Source organism: Lycium barbarum, chromosome 6 (genome assembly GCF_019175385.1).
Source record: "Lycium barbarum isolate Lr01 chromosome 6, ASM1917538v2, whole genome shotgun sequence".
In the NCBI taxonomy this organism is placed as follows: domain Eukaryota; kingdom Viridiplantae; phylum Streptophyta; class Magnoliopsida; order Solanales; family Solanaceae; genus Lycium; species Lycium barbarum.
The window spans coordinates 22,873,026-22,890,145 of NC_083342.1; the positions used below are offsets into that span (position 1 = coordinate 22,873,026).

The 17,120-nt window shown below is 37.3% G+C and overlaps 1 protein-coding gene across 1 annotated transcript; it reads right to left on the reverse strand.

The window, feature by feature from the left end:
• Positions 1–351: 351 nt before the first annotated feature.
• Positions 352–13,265, reverse strand: LOC132643617 (uncharacterized). The gene is made up of 14 exons (XM_060360089.1): positions 12,917–13,265; positions 7,213–7,310; positions 5,950–6,032; positions 5,695–5,821; positions 5,019–5,082; positions 3,464–3,561; positions 3,284–3,368; positions 2,919–3,042; positions 2,298–2,399; positions 2,051–2,115; positions 1,758–1,839; positions 1,116–1,195; positions 955–1,039; positions 352–628 (listed from the first exon to the last, which is right to left on the reverse strand). The coding sequence occupies exons 1-13, from the start codon at positions 13,135–13,137 to the stop codon at positions 982–984; spliced, it is 1,287 nt and encodes a 428-aa protein (XP_060216072.1). The 5' UTR covers positions 13,138–13,265; the 3' UTR covers positions 352–628; positions 955–981.
• Positions 13,266–17,120: the final 3,855 nt, after the last annotated feature.

Consider the following 17,120-nt stretch of genomic DNA (forward strand, 5'->3'; position numbering starts at 1 on the left):
AATAATCTATATATACACACATCTATATATATATATATATATATATATATATATAGAGAGAGAGAGAGAGAGAGAGAGAGAGAGAGAGAGAGAGAGAGTTGATGTTCTCATGGATATAAAGAGTATGTCATTAGCAGGCATACAACATCTATGAGTGATATTTTGTTCCAAAATTCATGTAGATACTATGCAACGATTACTATATATCTGATTAATTAATCACTTAGATGCATCAATTTCTCTTCTCTGAAATATCACCATCACAACAATGTATAATAAAAATAGTACTTCCAATACTTACCGGCACGAGCCATCACTACCTTGTACTCAAAGAAAACACTAAGCACCAGGGGACCAAAACATCTAAAACTAAACTAATCAACATAGAACTGCTTTACATATATATATTATTACATTATCAACTGTGTCTTAGCATTGTCATTCAATAGACTTCTCTCGTAGAATTTTACTCCAGCTACGCAAAAGAAGATAATTAAGGAAGAGTAAAGGAAAGGGAAACAATTAAATGAGATCTCATTGTTTTATTTTCGCTTTTAATTGGTAAAGATAATGTAAAATTTTTAATCTTCCAAGGCGACAGTGCATTTTGGCTCCACGCTCTCGACACCTGGAAACGGAAAAGGAAATGAGTTTAAATTCTATGCATTGACGATGTAAAAGATATTCACACAATCATGTCACTTGGAAGATGACTAACTGGTAAAAATTTGTAACAAATATTGATTGGTCACATAGAAAAAGTGTTAAGCAACCTGCCACAGCCGATAAAGTGCAGTAATAGAATAATGTTTTTACACTGTTAGTATATATAACTCCAATCCAAAGGAAAAAGGGACAAAAAAGGAGAACAGAACTCAAGTTGAAGGCTGTATTTATACTTGTGACATAAAAAATTACATACTATAAACCAGCCTGAAACTTAAGCACACTTACTTGATCTGTCAAATCTCTATACTGAATTTATGAATAAATCCCAAAACCGAGCTCTTTAGGATTTGTTTCGACCATCCACGGAGCCCTAAGAAGAAGAAGTATTATTTAAAATTATAAAGTTAAGTAGCACAGTGGAGGAGAAAATGCTAATAAATACATACTTGTTCATTATGAAGTTTATAGTTCCTTGGGAAGCTCTTTGGAGAAGAACTTCCCTTGCTTCAACTGAAATTCCTTCAGGCTGCAAGGAAATCCAAAAAAATGTTTATGAAAAAAGAGTAACAACAAAAGTTGAGGTCCTTTGGGTCAAGTGTCCGACATAAGTTGAAGACATGAGTTGCCTTAATTTATGGTCTTGGGCAGAGGTGAATTCAGAATTTAAACTTTATGGGTTAGAGGTTCTAGGACAGCTAATACTGGTTAAAAATTTAATATTTGTACATATTTAGTGATTTTCTAAACACATATGAGCGGTATAGGCCAAACCTTTGGCCGAACCCATAACTTACACTATGGATCCACCTATGGTCTAGGGCAATCCTCACCTCGTGAGCTGCTTTTGAAGTTGAGTTAAACCTAAGTTAATTTTTCTTATTATGGTATCAGAGCTAGATTCATCTCCATCTTGAGTTTAACTAATGTTGGGCCCCCATATTATATTATCCACGCACCAAATGTTCAATCCTCGGCCCCCCGTATGGTCTAGCTGTTGAAGTTGAGTTAGGCCTCATGTCATTTTCCTTAATTGTGAAGTAGTTGATAGAACTAATAATTCACAGGTGTGTTGGTTCGTGAATACATACCTCTTCAGGAAACCAGACACCAGGTTTTGTGCTTCCCTCGAGAATAGCAAGGACAAATGCAGCAGTTGAAATTCCCACTGATCTAAAAAAGAAACAATTTTAAAGCTTACAACCTTATGTCAAAAGACTTTCATTACATATTATTTCTTAGATTTGATCAAGAAAGTCACGAAGAACGAACATTCCATAACTGTATGACTTGACCAAAAGTTTGAAATTCACAACGGGAAACAATTAAGATATTTTACATTGACTGACTTTCATTACATATTGTTTCTTAGCTAACTACTTACCTAGAAAGACTTTTATGACTAAATATGCCAATTCTGTTGTGTCCGTCTGAGCATTCCAAATCTACCTGTTCCACAGAAGATCAAAACAACTTTGTGAGCTTACTGTTTGCAAATAAGGTTCCAGAATGTTGAAGATATAATTAAATAAAAGTAAACCTTCTCTAACAACTTCAGCTTTTAGACGAGGTAGTCACACAATTCAACAAATAAAACTAAATAAACTAAAGATAATTAGCAGTCATCTCACTCGCATTGAGACTGTCTCTCCAGCTGTTCCGTCAACGGCTCGAACAACTGGATCGAATAGCTGAACCAACTGTTGCACTTTGCTTCTATCCCTCAGGAATTCCTGCAGAATTTGTACTATGTGAATATAACAGCTATTGAGCATGTCATATATTCTTTTTGAAAGTTGGAATGTGGGATCCCCTTGACGAAGCAAGTAAATGTAGTAAATTTCAACAGTATTTCAGGGCTGACTATTGGACACATCAAGATCAAAGTGCAAATGAAAATAAAATATTTTATCTACAAACAAATCAGAATTTTCCAAGCCTATTTTATTCTCTCTCATTCTCTGTCAATACACAAAATATAAAGAACCAACTGCGAGCTATATAAATCTTCTGTATCCATTATGCGCTTACAGGTCCAGTATTAAGAGGATTTATCATAGTTGACTTGTCTACACTAGCCATTAATAGACCGCCTTTATTAAGATTTTGAACAAGCTACAGTTTTTGAAGCCACATAGGTGGAATTTTAATGTTTTATTTTAAAATTTTAAACTATATAACGAGGATTCTGCACCAAATGGGATTTAACCATCCAAGAAGGAGATACAAAAGTATCAAGTTGAGAGACCAACTTGAGGAAGTAAATTTCTCATAGCAATCATTCCCCAGTTCCAGAAGAATGGATCTGTTCCAAACCGAGCACTAACAGTTGGTACTCCAAGGACCTCATGCACACTTTTCACCTCTGGCAGGTTTCTGAACATTATGAGATTTTCAAAATATTAGAACTAGATGGAAGGATCACACATATTGAAAGAAGTAGATACTAACGAAAGACAAATAACTGATTTATAATATTGCCCTTCTTATTATAAGAAGGTTAATTGAACATCAATCTGTATTTGTACTGGAGCTTCATGAGTTCATGGTTTCTCTTATGCAGAAAATATTATACGGCTAGATCCTTCATAACAAATTTTCTGTTGCAAGTACTCACAGGAAGTAAACATCCTTCTTGCCGATCCCTAATCCGAAGTCAATAGTAAGCATTCCACTATATGGCGTCAATTTGATTTTCTCTCCTGGTATATAATTTGAATTCATTGGTGAGATCACAATAAATACAAGCGGATCAGGATGGGGGGAAAAAATCCATTCCTACATCTATAAAGCTGACCTTTATTATATGCAACTACATCCTCTCCAAGAAGCAAAAAACTAGTAGCTAAAATAGTAGGTCCAGCACCACCGGTGCCTGCAGTGTAGTAGTAGAATCTGAAATAAATATCTAAACATGTTAGATTGTCAAGATTTATCAGGAAAAGATGAGGAAACAAATGTATTAACATTGCAAGGCAAAACAAAGACCAGGCTACTTTATCATCTTTCAAGATAATAGCTGTAATTCCTTAAACCATACGTATCAGGAGTAAACAAATTGAGTATTTTCTTAGCTTGTAGTTGATGGCAGACATCAATATGTAGCTGTCTCAGCCAATATTGTGTAGTCACCCATTACGCATTCGATGTTTATTGACCTATTAGAATTTCACACGATTAAGTGTATTGACTCTAGTCTCTTTATATGATATTACATATTCCTGACCACTTGATCTAGCATATATGTGGAGTTAGGTCTAATATCCCTTTTCTTAATAGTTCTACAACCCTAGAAGGAAGCAGTCAGCAAATAAAGAAGCTTTCCAGTAATGGAAGATCTCCTGATTAATTCTTTTGCAGAGGTATCATTTTGAATCATACAAACATTCACTTAGTGACAAGTTAAGGGCACTGCAGTAAGCTATTATTAAACAAGGACTTGCTAAATTTGGTATTATCTGGGTAGATGAGATTCTGAAAGATTTAACAGGAAAAATCCAGCATTTCCATGTTGGTTGTTACGCGGAGGGGTAGTTTCAAGAGAGTAAAGGTTAGGTAGAGGGGTAATTTAAAGAGAGTAAACCACGATACACTTTTCTATAGCGCACGCTGATGAAGCAAGTATTAAAAACATATTGCTGCCAATATGGTAGATTTTAGATACACCATGGTGGATTAAACCTGCAAGATTCTGATTGATCATTGTCGTTACAGAGAGTGTGTGTCATCCACCAAAACTCTTTTTTCCAAATGGAGTTTTTAGTTATATACACTGATGTTTGGTTGGTCAAAACATTTTGGAGAGCATTTTCTCTAGGATAACAAGTCCTTAAATGAGGAAAATGACTTCCCTAATGGAAGTAGCGAAAACAAGTTCCATAAGTGACGTTCCAAGTTCATTGTCTTCTCCCCACCCACCCAACGCCCCAACCCCCACCCCTTGACCATCCCACCCCCGCCACCCTCGAACCCCCACCCCCACCCCCCATAGGTGTTTTGCTAGATTACATATAAATGCTTTTGGGATTTATTTTTTTGCTTCTTACCAAACACTAGAAATAAGTAAGAAACCCACTTGTTTTCCAAGAAAACATTTTCCTTCTTACCAAACACACCCTATAAGAGCAATTTAATCAGCTATAGCAAGTCATTATTTTATTTTCAGGCTACCACATAAGGCTTGATAGAAGAGTTACTTGTTGTAGGCAACTTTACCTAATAATGTAAAAGTTCTTTATACAGTCGTGCACAGAACATAAACTCTCGGAAGATTTATTAGGATAGAAGTCTTTGAATGATTTAATGTTCATTCAAATATCTGACCAGAACTTGACAAGAATTAACAAGGTTACCTCAGCCTCTCTAGTTCACCCTCACTTTCAAGTTTTGCAGTGCGAACAAGCTCTGCTGCCATCACTATCATAGTAGTAGAAAAACAACGTTTGAGTTAGTAGTAAATTATGACCTTTTTAACAAATATTTCCATAAAAGCATGATGCCAGCTGGAAGGAAAGTCCATTCTAAGCTCTTCCATATAAATAAGTGATTTCTTGAATATTCTTCTTTTTCATAAATTAACTTCATTTGGTTCAAACTCAAATATTCAACGTCCACATTTGTGCATCATATTAAGAAAGCCACCTAAAGATTGTACTGGTTAACAATAATATAAGTATTACTTCATAATAGTAAAAGTTGTATTCCAGAATCCTGTTAAAAGTTTAGTTGTACCTGGTTGTTACTATATATAACTTTTCTACTTATCAATATTAAAGTAGATCAGGAAGCAACGAGATTTAGCTCTTTAGATAAGAATAATTAAAGATAGAATATACTCAATAAAAGAATGAAAAAGTAAGAGCTAAAACTTTTGAGTGCCACCCACACTCTAATTGCAATACTCATCTGAAAAGTAGGACACAACAGTAAAGCTTTGATGAAAAATCTAAAAGAAGAGAAACGGCAGAACTTAAGCATAAATTTCCTTTGTCAAATGCACAAACAATTATAACATAAGTCATATAGTACCACTGCTCACTCCTGGGTAGATTCCACCAGTAGTTATGGCAGGAATATTGGCCTCCAGTGCTTTATCCATATAGGACTTCGCCCGTGTTGCATAGCTTGTGTCATCACAAACGTCAAGATAGGCCGTCTGTTGGATGACCACGACTTAAAAAGTTTCAATAATCTCTTCGATGAGAGGAAGAGGTTCATAATTCTGTAGTCATTCTCTTAAGAAAGTTAAAAACTTGGAAGTTATGCTGATTACCTTTCTCTCACCTTGGTCCCAATGGCAGCTTCTAGTACTTTACAGTTTTCAGACTGTTGGAATGGTCCAGCAGCATGAACCACAATGTCCGCATCTGCAAAATCGTTAGTCAGTAAAATCAATTATAGCAATTAGCATCATTTTATCCAGCTCCAAGTAGGTATTATAAATAATGGAGTAGATTCCCAGCATTTCAGCCAATATTTGGAGCATGAAAAACATAACGTGACATTATGTAAGTAGGAAGATAAGTGGCATGCATCATTAACATGCAGCAAAAAATATGACAACAGATCCTTTCCACATTCCCTACCTTTATTTCCTTTTATTTTTTGGGATAAACCCCCATTTTCTTCTAATCACTATGATGACCAATAGAATCACTTGTGCAAAGTTTGAAAGACATCTGTAAACAACATTTCTACAACATCACGTTCTACCTTCACAAAGTTTGAAAAGCATCTTTAAACAACATTTCTACAACATCACCATAAAGGCGCTCGGGTAAGTTATAATGCTGAAGCTATTAACCATTAAACAGACAATGGAGAAATGACTATAGTTTTGTTTTATTGTTCGCTTGCCTTTGTGTTTCTTTTTATTTTCACTCTATTAAAGGGAATAGGTAGGAACCAGATCTAGGTAAAGCGATAATGATGGATGTTACTGTTACGCTGCAAATTCGCTGCATATGGTAATAGCATAAAGAGAAACAATAAACCTTTTTCCTTATCCCAATGTCAATTATGCAATATGTATGCTGACCAGTGGAAGTTGTATTATATTAACCTGTCTTAATTTTCTTACAAGTGTCCGAAAGTAAGTGCACTAGTCATATATAGCAATCCTATTTTCTAACATGTTTGCCAAACAGGAAATTTGGCTTCCTGCTCAAAAATATAGTAACTGCATTTATGCTAGTTTAACTTTTTGAAGATTATGACGTTAAATTACGCCAGTTTTGTCTAGATGCATACAACACATATTCCTTAATTAATAGTCCAAAACTCCAAATGAACAGTTTAACTAAAAGAATATCAGTTTACTGGGACTGTTATGGGATTTAATGGAAGAGAAAGGATCAATGACTAAAATATAGTTCATTCCCACTAAGAAAACTTGATATAAAAAACAACATATTCATTACAGCATAGGGTGATTATAGTTGATGATCCATACTCATCAATAGGTTAACTTGCAAGGCAGCTGCATTTGATAAAGTGCTTCTCAAGTCAAAAGTATGCAAAAATAGAAAAAGGAAGGATCTGGTAGACCTGTCAAATTGGCTTCTAATGCTTCTCTATCGTCTATATTTACTTCAGCGAATTCTGAGTTCTTCCCTAGTTTTGACACCATGGCAGCCCCTTTCTCCCTGTTATAGATAATATGATACACAATAGTTTTTCTTTATCCAAGAAGTCCAAATTTACAACAAATAAGTTTAGAAAGAAACCAAGAAAGTCATAAAAAATGAGATAAACCAAGAGATCAGTTTAATTATGAGATTGGATGAAACACAGCCAAAATTGGTTATATGCCTTGGGATTGTGCAATTGTACTATTAGGGAAGTTCTTGACTTGAGTGGGAATGTCATAGCACTCAAGACAATTTAATAGTTCATCTACAACATATCTCTCAAAGGATTAGTTAAACTTTTAGTTCCACTTTGAATACTTTGTATCTGTTCAGCCAACTGCATAGTTTATCAACACTTGTTGCCCCAGTCAACTGCATAATACTAAAGAAAGATGTCGACACGTCTACTTTCTACTGGTGATTTTATGAAATAACATTTACTGCTATCCATTTACAGTATGGTGTCTGCTACTATTGTCCATATTTATATCTCATGACATGGACAACAATCAAGAAAGCTTGGTATAACATGGCCACATCCACATATCAAATATATGTTCCCCATGAAGATATCTCTTTGTTCCTCTTACTTCTCAACAACTTCTTTTTACACCCAAAGCTTGGTTAACTGAAACTCAACAATCATTCACAATCATCTAGGGTGCAAAAGGGGGAAGATAGAATACAAAGACAATTGAGTTACTAACAGCTTTTCCAGGAAACATTTTCCTTCATACAAAACACACCGTTTATCCAAATATTTTCAGATATTACTTTCTCCAAACTCAAAACATTGTTAGCTCTACAATGATACCCAAATTAGTTTCTTCGGGCACTTTTTCATCTAACAAAAGGAAGTCTTACATGAGTCTTATTGTTTGACCCTCTTCATTCAAAGATTCTCCTCACTCATACATGGTAAGTAAAGGAATTTCCCCATCAGCACTGAACATTCTTGATTATATTCTTAATTGCACCAATCTAACATCAAATTTCTTTAACATAATGAATCCTTCTAGCTTTGACCTTTGCAGTAATTGGTCAAGAAAGCCTTCAATGAGGTCCACTAACTATGTAAGTATGGCCATGCACATAGAGGAGAGAGTAGATGTTATGTATCTAGTCCAACTTATGAATTTTTAGATGTTAGGAAGAGAAACTTACGTTAATCTGATTCAAAACTAACCATTTTTAGATGCTGAAACTAAGCAATTACAAGCATTACCATTTTTGTCTCTAGTAACTAGCCAAACTCTTAAAATCTCAGTTCAAACAAACCAAAGCAGAATCAAATAACAAAACAATTATAACGGTGTTAAACAACCGGTCTGTGAAACTCAACCAATTGATTAATTTTCTTATTTAATCAGCTTTGCTCTCACATCTTTCATCTTTCAAATGCCAAAATATGAAAATCAAAATTGTGACCAAATAACTCATTCAGCTGATTTACATTCACTGGATGGAAGAGGCCCTTATTTCGTTGTGCCATATTACTCGTTCCAACTACTACTTAGCTGACATTATTAATCTTTAGTACTCAAAAATTTCATCAAAACAGTATCTGATTTGCTAATAAACATGTACTCCATTTGTCCCAATTTATGTTCATACTTTCCTTTTTAGTTTGTCCCAAACTTCAAACTTACCATTTTACCCTTAATGAGATGATTTATAGCCATCCAAAACAGTCTATGACTTATTTTAGACCACAATGTGATGACCCGCCACGTCATCATGCCACCTAGGCGCCACGTGGAACTATTTTTGCCATGTAGGAAGCTTAGGTGGATGCTTACATGGAAAGGAGGCTAGCTTATGTGAGAAGATTCTAGAGACATATGGAGATTTCTCATGGAAGACTTTAGAACCTTATGAAATTGCATGGAAAGTCCTTGGAATAATCTAGTTGTGTAGAAATTTCTTAAATAGGGGCTTCTTTGTAAATATGTAGGGACTTATACATTCATTATTATTTGCATACTAGTCCCTAGGTGAGTAGTATAAATAGAGGGGCATCCATTTGTAAAATCCATCAAGCAAAAATCAATCAAGTCTTCTATAATAAAAACCTTCCTTCTAGCAAATTTCTCGTCTTATGCACCTACTATTCCCTTAGCGATCTTGAGTGTAGTAATCTAGGCTGACTTGGCATAGCAAGATCGTGAGCAAGTTATGCAAGAACGTGAGCGAGTTGTCAAGTGCCGCACGTGCGCTTAGTTGAAGACTAAGGACGTGACAACGTGGTATCAGAGCGAAGGTTACGACTAAGGGAATGGCAAACGACGGAGAAATCAACGCTAGTAAAACCCAAGATAACGTCATCTAGCATGCTGCTGGCAAGAAGGGCCATAACAAAAAGAGGAATGTCGCCAACAAGAGCCAGGAGGTGCCACCAGAGGTTGTGCCAAATGAAGGGCTTACATCCCAAGAACCATCTACCATTGAGGCGAGCGAGGATGACGTGGAGGTCCTGTCCGAGGAAGGTTAATGTGGGGGTGGACGCCATCGACATATTTGGCCAACGTTTGGGCAAGGTGAAGGGCACTCTTAGCGTTCTTGAGGGGCATACTCTTGAAGAAATTGAAAGCATCCAAAATGACTTGGAGGGGCGTATGCAGGCTGAGATTGAGGTAAAGCAAACCATCAATGCCTTAGAGTGCAGACTCATGGAGGCGTTGAGTACTATCGATGCCATGAAGGCAAAGATAGTGGCACTTGAAGAGCAAGCCAACGTTGGTGTGACCGAGGCAACCAACAATGTTGTCGTGATGAGGGAGGCTAAGATCGAGGCTCCCAAGCCACCAGTGTTCAAAGGGGTTCGTGATGCACAAGAGGTGGAGAACTTTCTTTGGCACTTGGAGAACTATTTCAGGCATGGAAAAGTGAGGGACGATGAGACCAAGATCAACATTGCTGTGTTGTACCTATCAGAGACTGCCATACTATGGTGGAGAAGAAAGGTCGCCGATGCTGAGAGAGGTCTATGCACAATTAGCACGTGGGATCAGTTCAAGAATGACTTCAAGCGACAGTTCTTACCAAGTAATGTCTTGTACGAGGCAAGGCGCAAACTTAGAGAGTTGAAGCAAACGGGGAGCATACGAGACTATGTCAAAGAGTTCACCATCCTTACGCTTCAAATTCCCAACCTCACCAATGATGACTTATTGTTCTACTTTATAGACGGGTTGCAAAATTGGGCTAAGCAGGAGTTGCAACACCGTCAAGTCGCAGACATAGGCCAAGCCATAATGGAGGCCGAGTCTTTGATGGACTTCAGGCATGAAAAGCACGACAAAGGCCAAGGCAATGAGTCAAAGGGTAGCGATGCCAAAGGTGGGGGAGACCGTGGCGAGAGCAAAGAGTCGCAAGAACAATACTCCAAGACTCAAAATGCGAACAAGTTCAACGGCAAGAAGTCAAGTGGTTGTCAGGGCTATGCCAAAAAGAAGGTGCAGAACGAGAAAAAGGGATGCTACCTATGCGGAGGGCCGCACAACTTCAAAAATTATCCTGACTTGAAGAGCCTTAGCGCTTTGGTGCGTGAAAGTCACGAGCAAACGCAAACACAGAGTATGGGAATCGCACAGTTGGGGACGATTAGGCTATGTGGCGCTGTCACGAAGCAAGAAAGTCAAACCAACGATAATAAAAACCAATACGTGGATCTCACTATAAACAACAAGCTCGCTCGTGCATTGGTGGACACTGGAGCGACTCATAATTTCGTGACCGAGGCTGCAGCGAAGAGACTAGAGTTGAAGCTCGCTCCAATTAATGCCCTCGTCAAGACCGTGAATGCTAAGCCAGAAAATGCTCGTGGTGTAGCCAATGGTGTTGGTGTCAAATTGGGAAATTGGAAAGGTACGACAAACTTTACTGCCACTACTATGGATATCTTTGACATTGTTCTGGGGCAAGAATTCTTCAGACATTGTTATGCGATGATCGATCCGTACCTCCAACATTTCTTGGTCATGGAGCGAGAAGGCGCTTGCATGGTGCCTACAGTGACTATGTCGCATGGACAGGGCCATGCACAACTTTCAGTTATGCAGCTTGTCAAGGGGCTCAAGAAAGAGGAGCCAACATTCATGGCAACCATTACAAGTTTGGAGGAAGATAATGGTACCCAAGAGACACCACCGCCTTGGATAGATAATTTACTCGAAGAAAACAAAGATGCTATTTCCGAAGAGCTACCTAAGCACATGCCTCTTAGGTGTGAACTAGATCACAAGATTGAGTTGGAGCATGAACCGGGAAAGGGTCAAGTCATGCACTAGTTACCATCACTGCCTCACACGATAGGGAGATTCAAGCTATCATTGACTACCAGGCCAGGCAGAAACAAGGGAAAGAAGCCACCGCCATGTTCCTAGTCCATTGGAAGGGGCAATCACCGGAAGAGACCATATGTGAGCGATACGAAGACTTGTGGCAGTTTAAAAACAACAGTCGAGAGTTTAAGCAGCATCAGTGCGCCGCGGTCGTCGCAACATCAGGTGGGTGAGAGTGTCATGACCCGCCACATCATCATGCCACCTAGGCACCACGTGGAACTATTTTTGCCATGTAGGAAGCTTATGTGGATGCTTACATGGAAAGGAGGCTAGCTTATGTGAGAAGATTCTATAGAAATATGGAGATTTCTCATGGAAGACTTTAGAACCTTATGAAATTGCATGGAATCCTTAGAATAATCTAGTTGTGTACAGATTTCTAGAATAGGGGCTTCTTTGTAAATATGTAGGGACTTATACATTAATTATTATTTTCATACTAGTCCCTACCTGAGAAGTATAAATAGAGGGGCATCCATTTGTAAAATCCATCAAGCAAAAATCAATCAAGTCTTCTATAATAAAAACCTTCCTTCTAGCAAATTTCTCTTGTCTTATTCACCTACTATTCCCTTAGCGATCTTGAGTGTAGTAATCTAGGATGACTTGGCATAGCAAGATCGTGAGCAAGTTATGCAAGAACGTGAGCGAGTTGTCAAGTGCCGCACGTGCGCTTAGTTGAAGACTAAGGACGTGACAACAAGGTTTAAAAAAAGATCTTTCGTTGCTAAACTCCATGGACAGTCAAATAACGCTATATAAATTGAGATGGAGGGAGTATATCTTTTCAATAAACATTTTACACTCACCAACCAAACATCGGAAGATATTCTATTGAAAAAGACTTACTCCCTCTATTTCTATCCTTTTTTGTCAGTCCCAAAAAGAATGACACATTTTCTTAGTTGACAATAATTTAACTTTAAACTTTACCTTTTATATTTGACGAGATGATTTATAACCTTTAGGCCACAAGATTCAAAAGTTTTCTTTTATTTCTTAAACTCCGTGCTCAATCAAACTATACTACATAAATTGGGACGGAGGGAGTATGTCATACCAAGCAGAGAGTACTCAAATTGCAGAACATATATAGAAAGACAGAAATGTGTAAATCAGCAAATAACCACTATCTTTATCACCAAGAACCAAAAAAACTATCAATAACACCCAAATTTCACAGAGAACAAACAAAATCCCAAGGATAAAATCCTGAGTTTCCAACAATTTCACAAACAAAAAAGAAAAAAAAAAAACTAAACAAGGGTTAATTACCGATTTCGACCAGCAATAATAATGTGAAGGTCAGGACATAGCTTAGAGAGAGCAATAGCAGTAGAGCCACCAACTCTTCCAGTTCCACCTAATATTACAACTTTTGATTTTTTCACTTTCTCTGCTACCTCTACTCTTCTTTCGTTCTCTTTTGCAAAACTAGCAACTGTTACTGCCCTTTTCTTGATTCCTAGATTCCAATACATGGCCAAACTAGCCATCTTTTTATAATTTCTGTACACTTCTTGAAGTGCTAGAGTACTGTTGTTTCCTCTTGTTTTTCCTTTTGTCTTCAGTTTCAACAGTATATTATCTTCTTGATTACATATGCGTGGGAAAACAACTGCCAGAAATACAATGCTTTAGTGGGTCCCACTAATAAAAAAAGAGTTTTTGCAGCCAAACAAGAAACAGCGTTACTGAAGTTGAAAAAAAGGTTTAGCCAAAAAGAAAAAAAAATAGGAAAAGTACATAAGTTGCCCTTTTAAGTTTGTAAAAATATTATTACTCCCTCCGTCCAATTTATATGACGGTGTTTGACTGAACACAAAGTTATTTTAAGGGTGTTTGACTAAACACAACGTTTAAAGAAAGTAAGGAATTTTTTTTTAATCTTGTGGTCTAAAACAAGTCAAAAACATTTGTGGCTAGAAATCATTTCATTTAAGAGTAAAATGAAAATTTTAGAGTTAAATTGTTACCAAAAATAAAAAGGGATCATTCTTTTTGAGACTGACTAAAAAAGAAAAAGTGTCATATAAATTGGGACAGATGAAGTATATACTTTAATTTAACATGTGACATATCATTCTCAATTCTTATTTGAAGTGGAACTAATATTCACATAAAATAACAAGAGGGGTTACTTAGGTGGCAAGCTTCATCTCTGACCTCAAAGTTGTGGGTCAAATTGACAAGGGAACGAAGAGAGGTGAAGCTCCTAGGGAGAAATTAAAAAAAAGACATCCCCATGACAGATACTCTAACCTAATAAATTGAGCTTAATGGACTTGGTTTATCTTTCCTTCTACTCATCTTCCCTTTGTACAGCTCAATTAAATTTTCGAAGTTATATAATCTATTTTGGAACTTCATATTCTATAAAAATGTATTTATTTTCAAGAGATTATTTCAGTATTCGCATAGTATTGTGTTCTTTATTATTTTACTACTACTTGTTCATTCATTTACTTTGTTCATCTTGCTATATTGCTATCGTTATTTTTCTTTCAATACTGCTTTAATTTCATTTCTTTTAAGTCGAGGGTGTCACAGCCCAACCGGAGGACCATGACGGGCGCCTGGAGCTAACCTGCCGAGCACCAATCATCATACTCTCATAATCATATCTAGGTGAGCCACATGGCTTTCTCATAATTAACATGCATCAATAACACAATTGCCATCGGGCTAAGGCACCATTTTATACAACATCATCAACTATGCCCGTATATACACAAGCTGACAAGGCTATCAAAATTCTATGTCAAAATATGAGCCGACAAGGCTGAGATATACCTAATTGTACACAACTGTCTACGAGCCTCTAAGAAGAGTACATAATATCATAAAGACGGGACAGAACCCCGCCGTGCCCATATATGTGCACCAAAAGAATAATACCAACTATCTCGGCTCCGGATCAAATGGAGCACCTCTATGCAACCATTGAAGAAGCAGCCTAATGGTCTGGCCTGTCTCCCTATCTACCTGTGGGCATGAACACAGCGTCCACAACAAAAGGACGTCAGTACGAACAATGTACTTAGTACGTAAGGCATGGTAAATAACAAGATCAAGTATGAAGAATCATAAGGTAGATGATTCATTTATACCTCTTAAGACGTTTGTCATGCTTACTTAACCTTCCTTTGAAGAAAACATTTCATACACATACATATAATGATACCATACCAGACCATATAGGTTCGGTGTCATCCATACCCGACCATCACAAGGCTCGGTGTTGTCCCTACCCAACTGCAGTGGTGTGTGCGCAATAGATATCATACCCGGCCATATAGGCTTGGTGTCATAACATAGCATTCATACATTTATAACATACATAAGTATCCGAGAGAAACATTACAACACTATTGGGGTGACACAAAGTCGATAAACCCCTGATTTCTATTATTAAATCACCATCATCATTATAGTCATCACTATTACCATCGTCATCGTTATCTTCATTACTATCATCATTATCATCATCATTGTGAGGAGCTTTTGCCAAAGTATTTCAAGAATATTGGGAGTTAGGAACTTCTAGCATCTCTAGGATTAGGACATCGTGAATATCTTAGATGGCATCTCTAGAATTGAACTCACCATAATAATCGTTATCATTATCATGACAAAGAACAATGTCAACAATATCAAGAGAATCATCGAGGATTATGAGCTTATAGCATTTGTAGGAGTAGGAATATCATGGATATCATGTATGGATTCAAAATGAGGAAATCATGCCTTTGGGAAGGAGGGTTAGCCTTGCATACCTTTACGCCTTCTTAACTACCTAGCGTTCTTATTCAAGACCTACAAACTCTATATTCAAGAGAATTCATACTAAGGTCAAGTCATTGAAAACATGCTTAAGTTCAACTAGAGCAACAAAAAGGCTAACGAAATTTAGGCAGCACTTCCCCTAAATCAACAACTTCCGCCATATGGAAAAACAGCTCCCAAACGACAATAATAACATTCAATACCATAATCAAGAAGTTACATTCAATTTAGTCTCAAATCTACCCAAAATACCCTTTTTAAGTTCATCTTAAAGTCATCTTCTTCACTTCAACATTTATGACTTTTCCACTTTAATTCTTTTCCTTTCCAAGGGTCACTAAACTTCTACATCAACTCAACCATATGAATAGGATGAAGAACATACCTTATAATCAAGGAACTTCACCTCACTCAACTCCCTTCAAGATCAAGTTCACCACAACTTTGAAAGGAAGCTAGAACTATCACCTTTCATGGATTACTTTTGAGCTTTGATGTTGATCTTCTCTCTTGATGATATGAAAAGGTGTGGAGTGTTAGGGAACTTTCAATACCTCTCAAGAAGTCTCTACAAATGTAGGGAAATAAGTGTGGAAAGTCGTAAATGAAAATGAGGTCTTTTTATGATTTAAAAAGGTGGCAACTTCGCACCCTCGCACCGACTTGCGGTGGAGATGCAGCGTCACATGGTGGAGATGCGGCCACATATCTCCTTTTCTCCTTAGGGTGGAGGCTGGGTAGTGAGGGCTTCCATTTTGGGGAGTTTTCTGCCCATATGCGGTCCAGCATTCTGAGTATGCGGCTGTATATAGCCCTATTTTGTCCTGTTTTGCGAAATGCGTTCCTTTCGATTCGTTTGACCTCCAATCCTTATGGAACCTTCTTAGCACTTGTATAAAACTTCATTAATAATCTAAGGGACCTTACAGATTCCCCTCAAGGTAATTCTAAGTAATGCATAACCCAAATGATATGAAAACTTCTCAAAACCATGACTCAAATTCCAATCTTTCAACAACTTACTTTCGTCGCGTCATGTGACTTTGAAACCTTAAGGTATACACTTAAAGTTATTAGATAACATCCTTAACCTTATAAGGGCTTCATATGCACTTTAGGTTTGCACTAGTTTACTCATAATGCAAATGAAACAAAATATCCAAGATGTAACATTTCTCCATCCTTTGGAACATTCGTCCTCGAATGTTAGACTCTTAGGGATTCTACAAAATTTTTTCCAGTGTTTCCCCTGTAATATGACACTACCATCCCGTCACAGCAACCTAAAACATACAACGCCTCACAGGTCTACAACAACAACAATAATGACCACACACGACCAAGAAATTATCAAAGGAAAGCATTACATACTCTAGGACAATGGTGCCTCTGTCTGAATCTCTTCTGGGGGTGAAAATAAACATGGATACCTGAACTTCACATCTTCCTCATCTTCCCAAGTCATTTCTTCCCTATTATTGTTTCTCGACAAAACTTTAACCGAAGCCAGATCCTTGGTTTTGAGTCTCCGAACTTGTCTATCTAGAATAGCAATAGGGACTTTTTCGTAAGATAGTTGTTCGATGACTTGGACATCATCTATAGGTACAATTATGGAGGGATCTCTAATGCACTTACGAAGCATCGATATATGGAAAACTGGGTAGACTAATTCCAAGTCCGAGGGCAAATC

Bases quoted from the DNA above. Each gene is read 5' to 3' on its own strand.
- LOC132643617 (XM_060360089.1), bottom strand. From the start codon at position 13,137: ATGGCTAGTTTGGCCATGTATTGGAATCTAGGAATCAAGAAAAGGGCA. The intron at 3,369-3,463 runs GTCAGCTTTATA...ATTATATACCAG, and splicing joins TGTAGTTGCATATAATAAAG to GAGAGAAAATCAAATTGACG. The intron at 2,400-2,918 runs GTTGGTCTCTCA...CAAATTCTGCAG, and splicing joins TGAGAAATTTACTTCCTCAA to GAATTCCTGAGGGATAGAAG.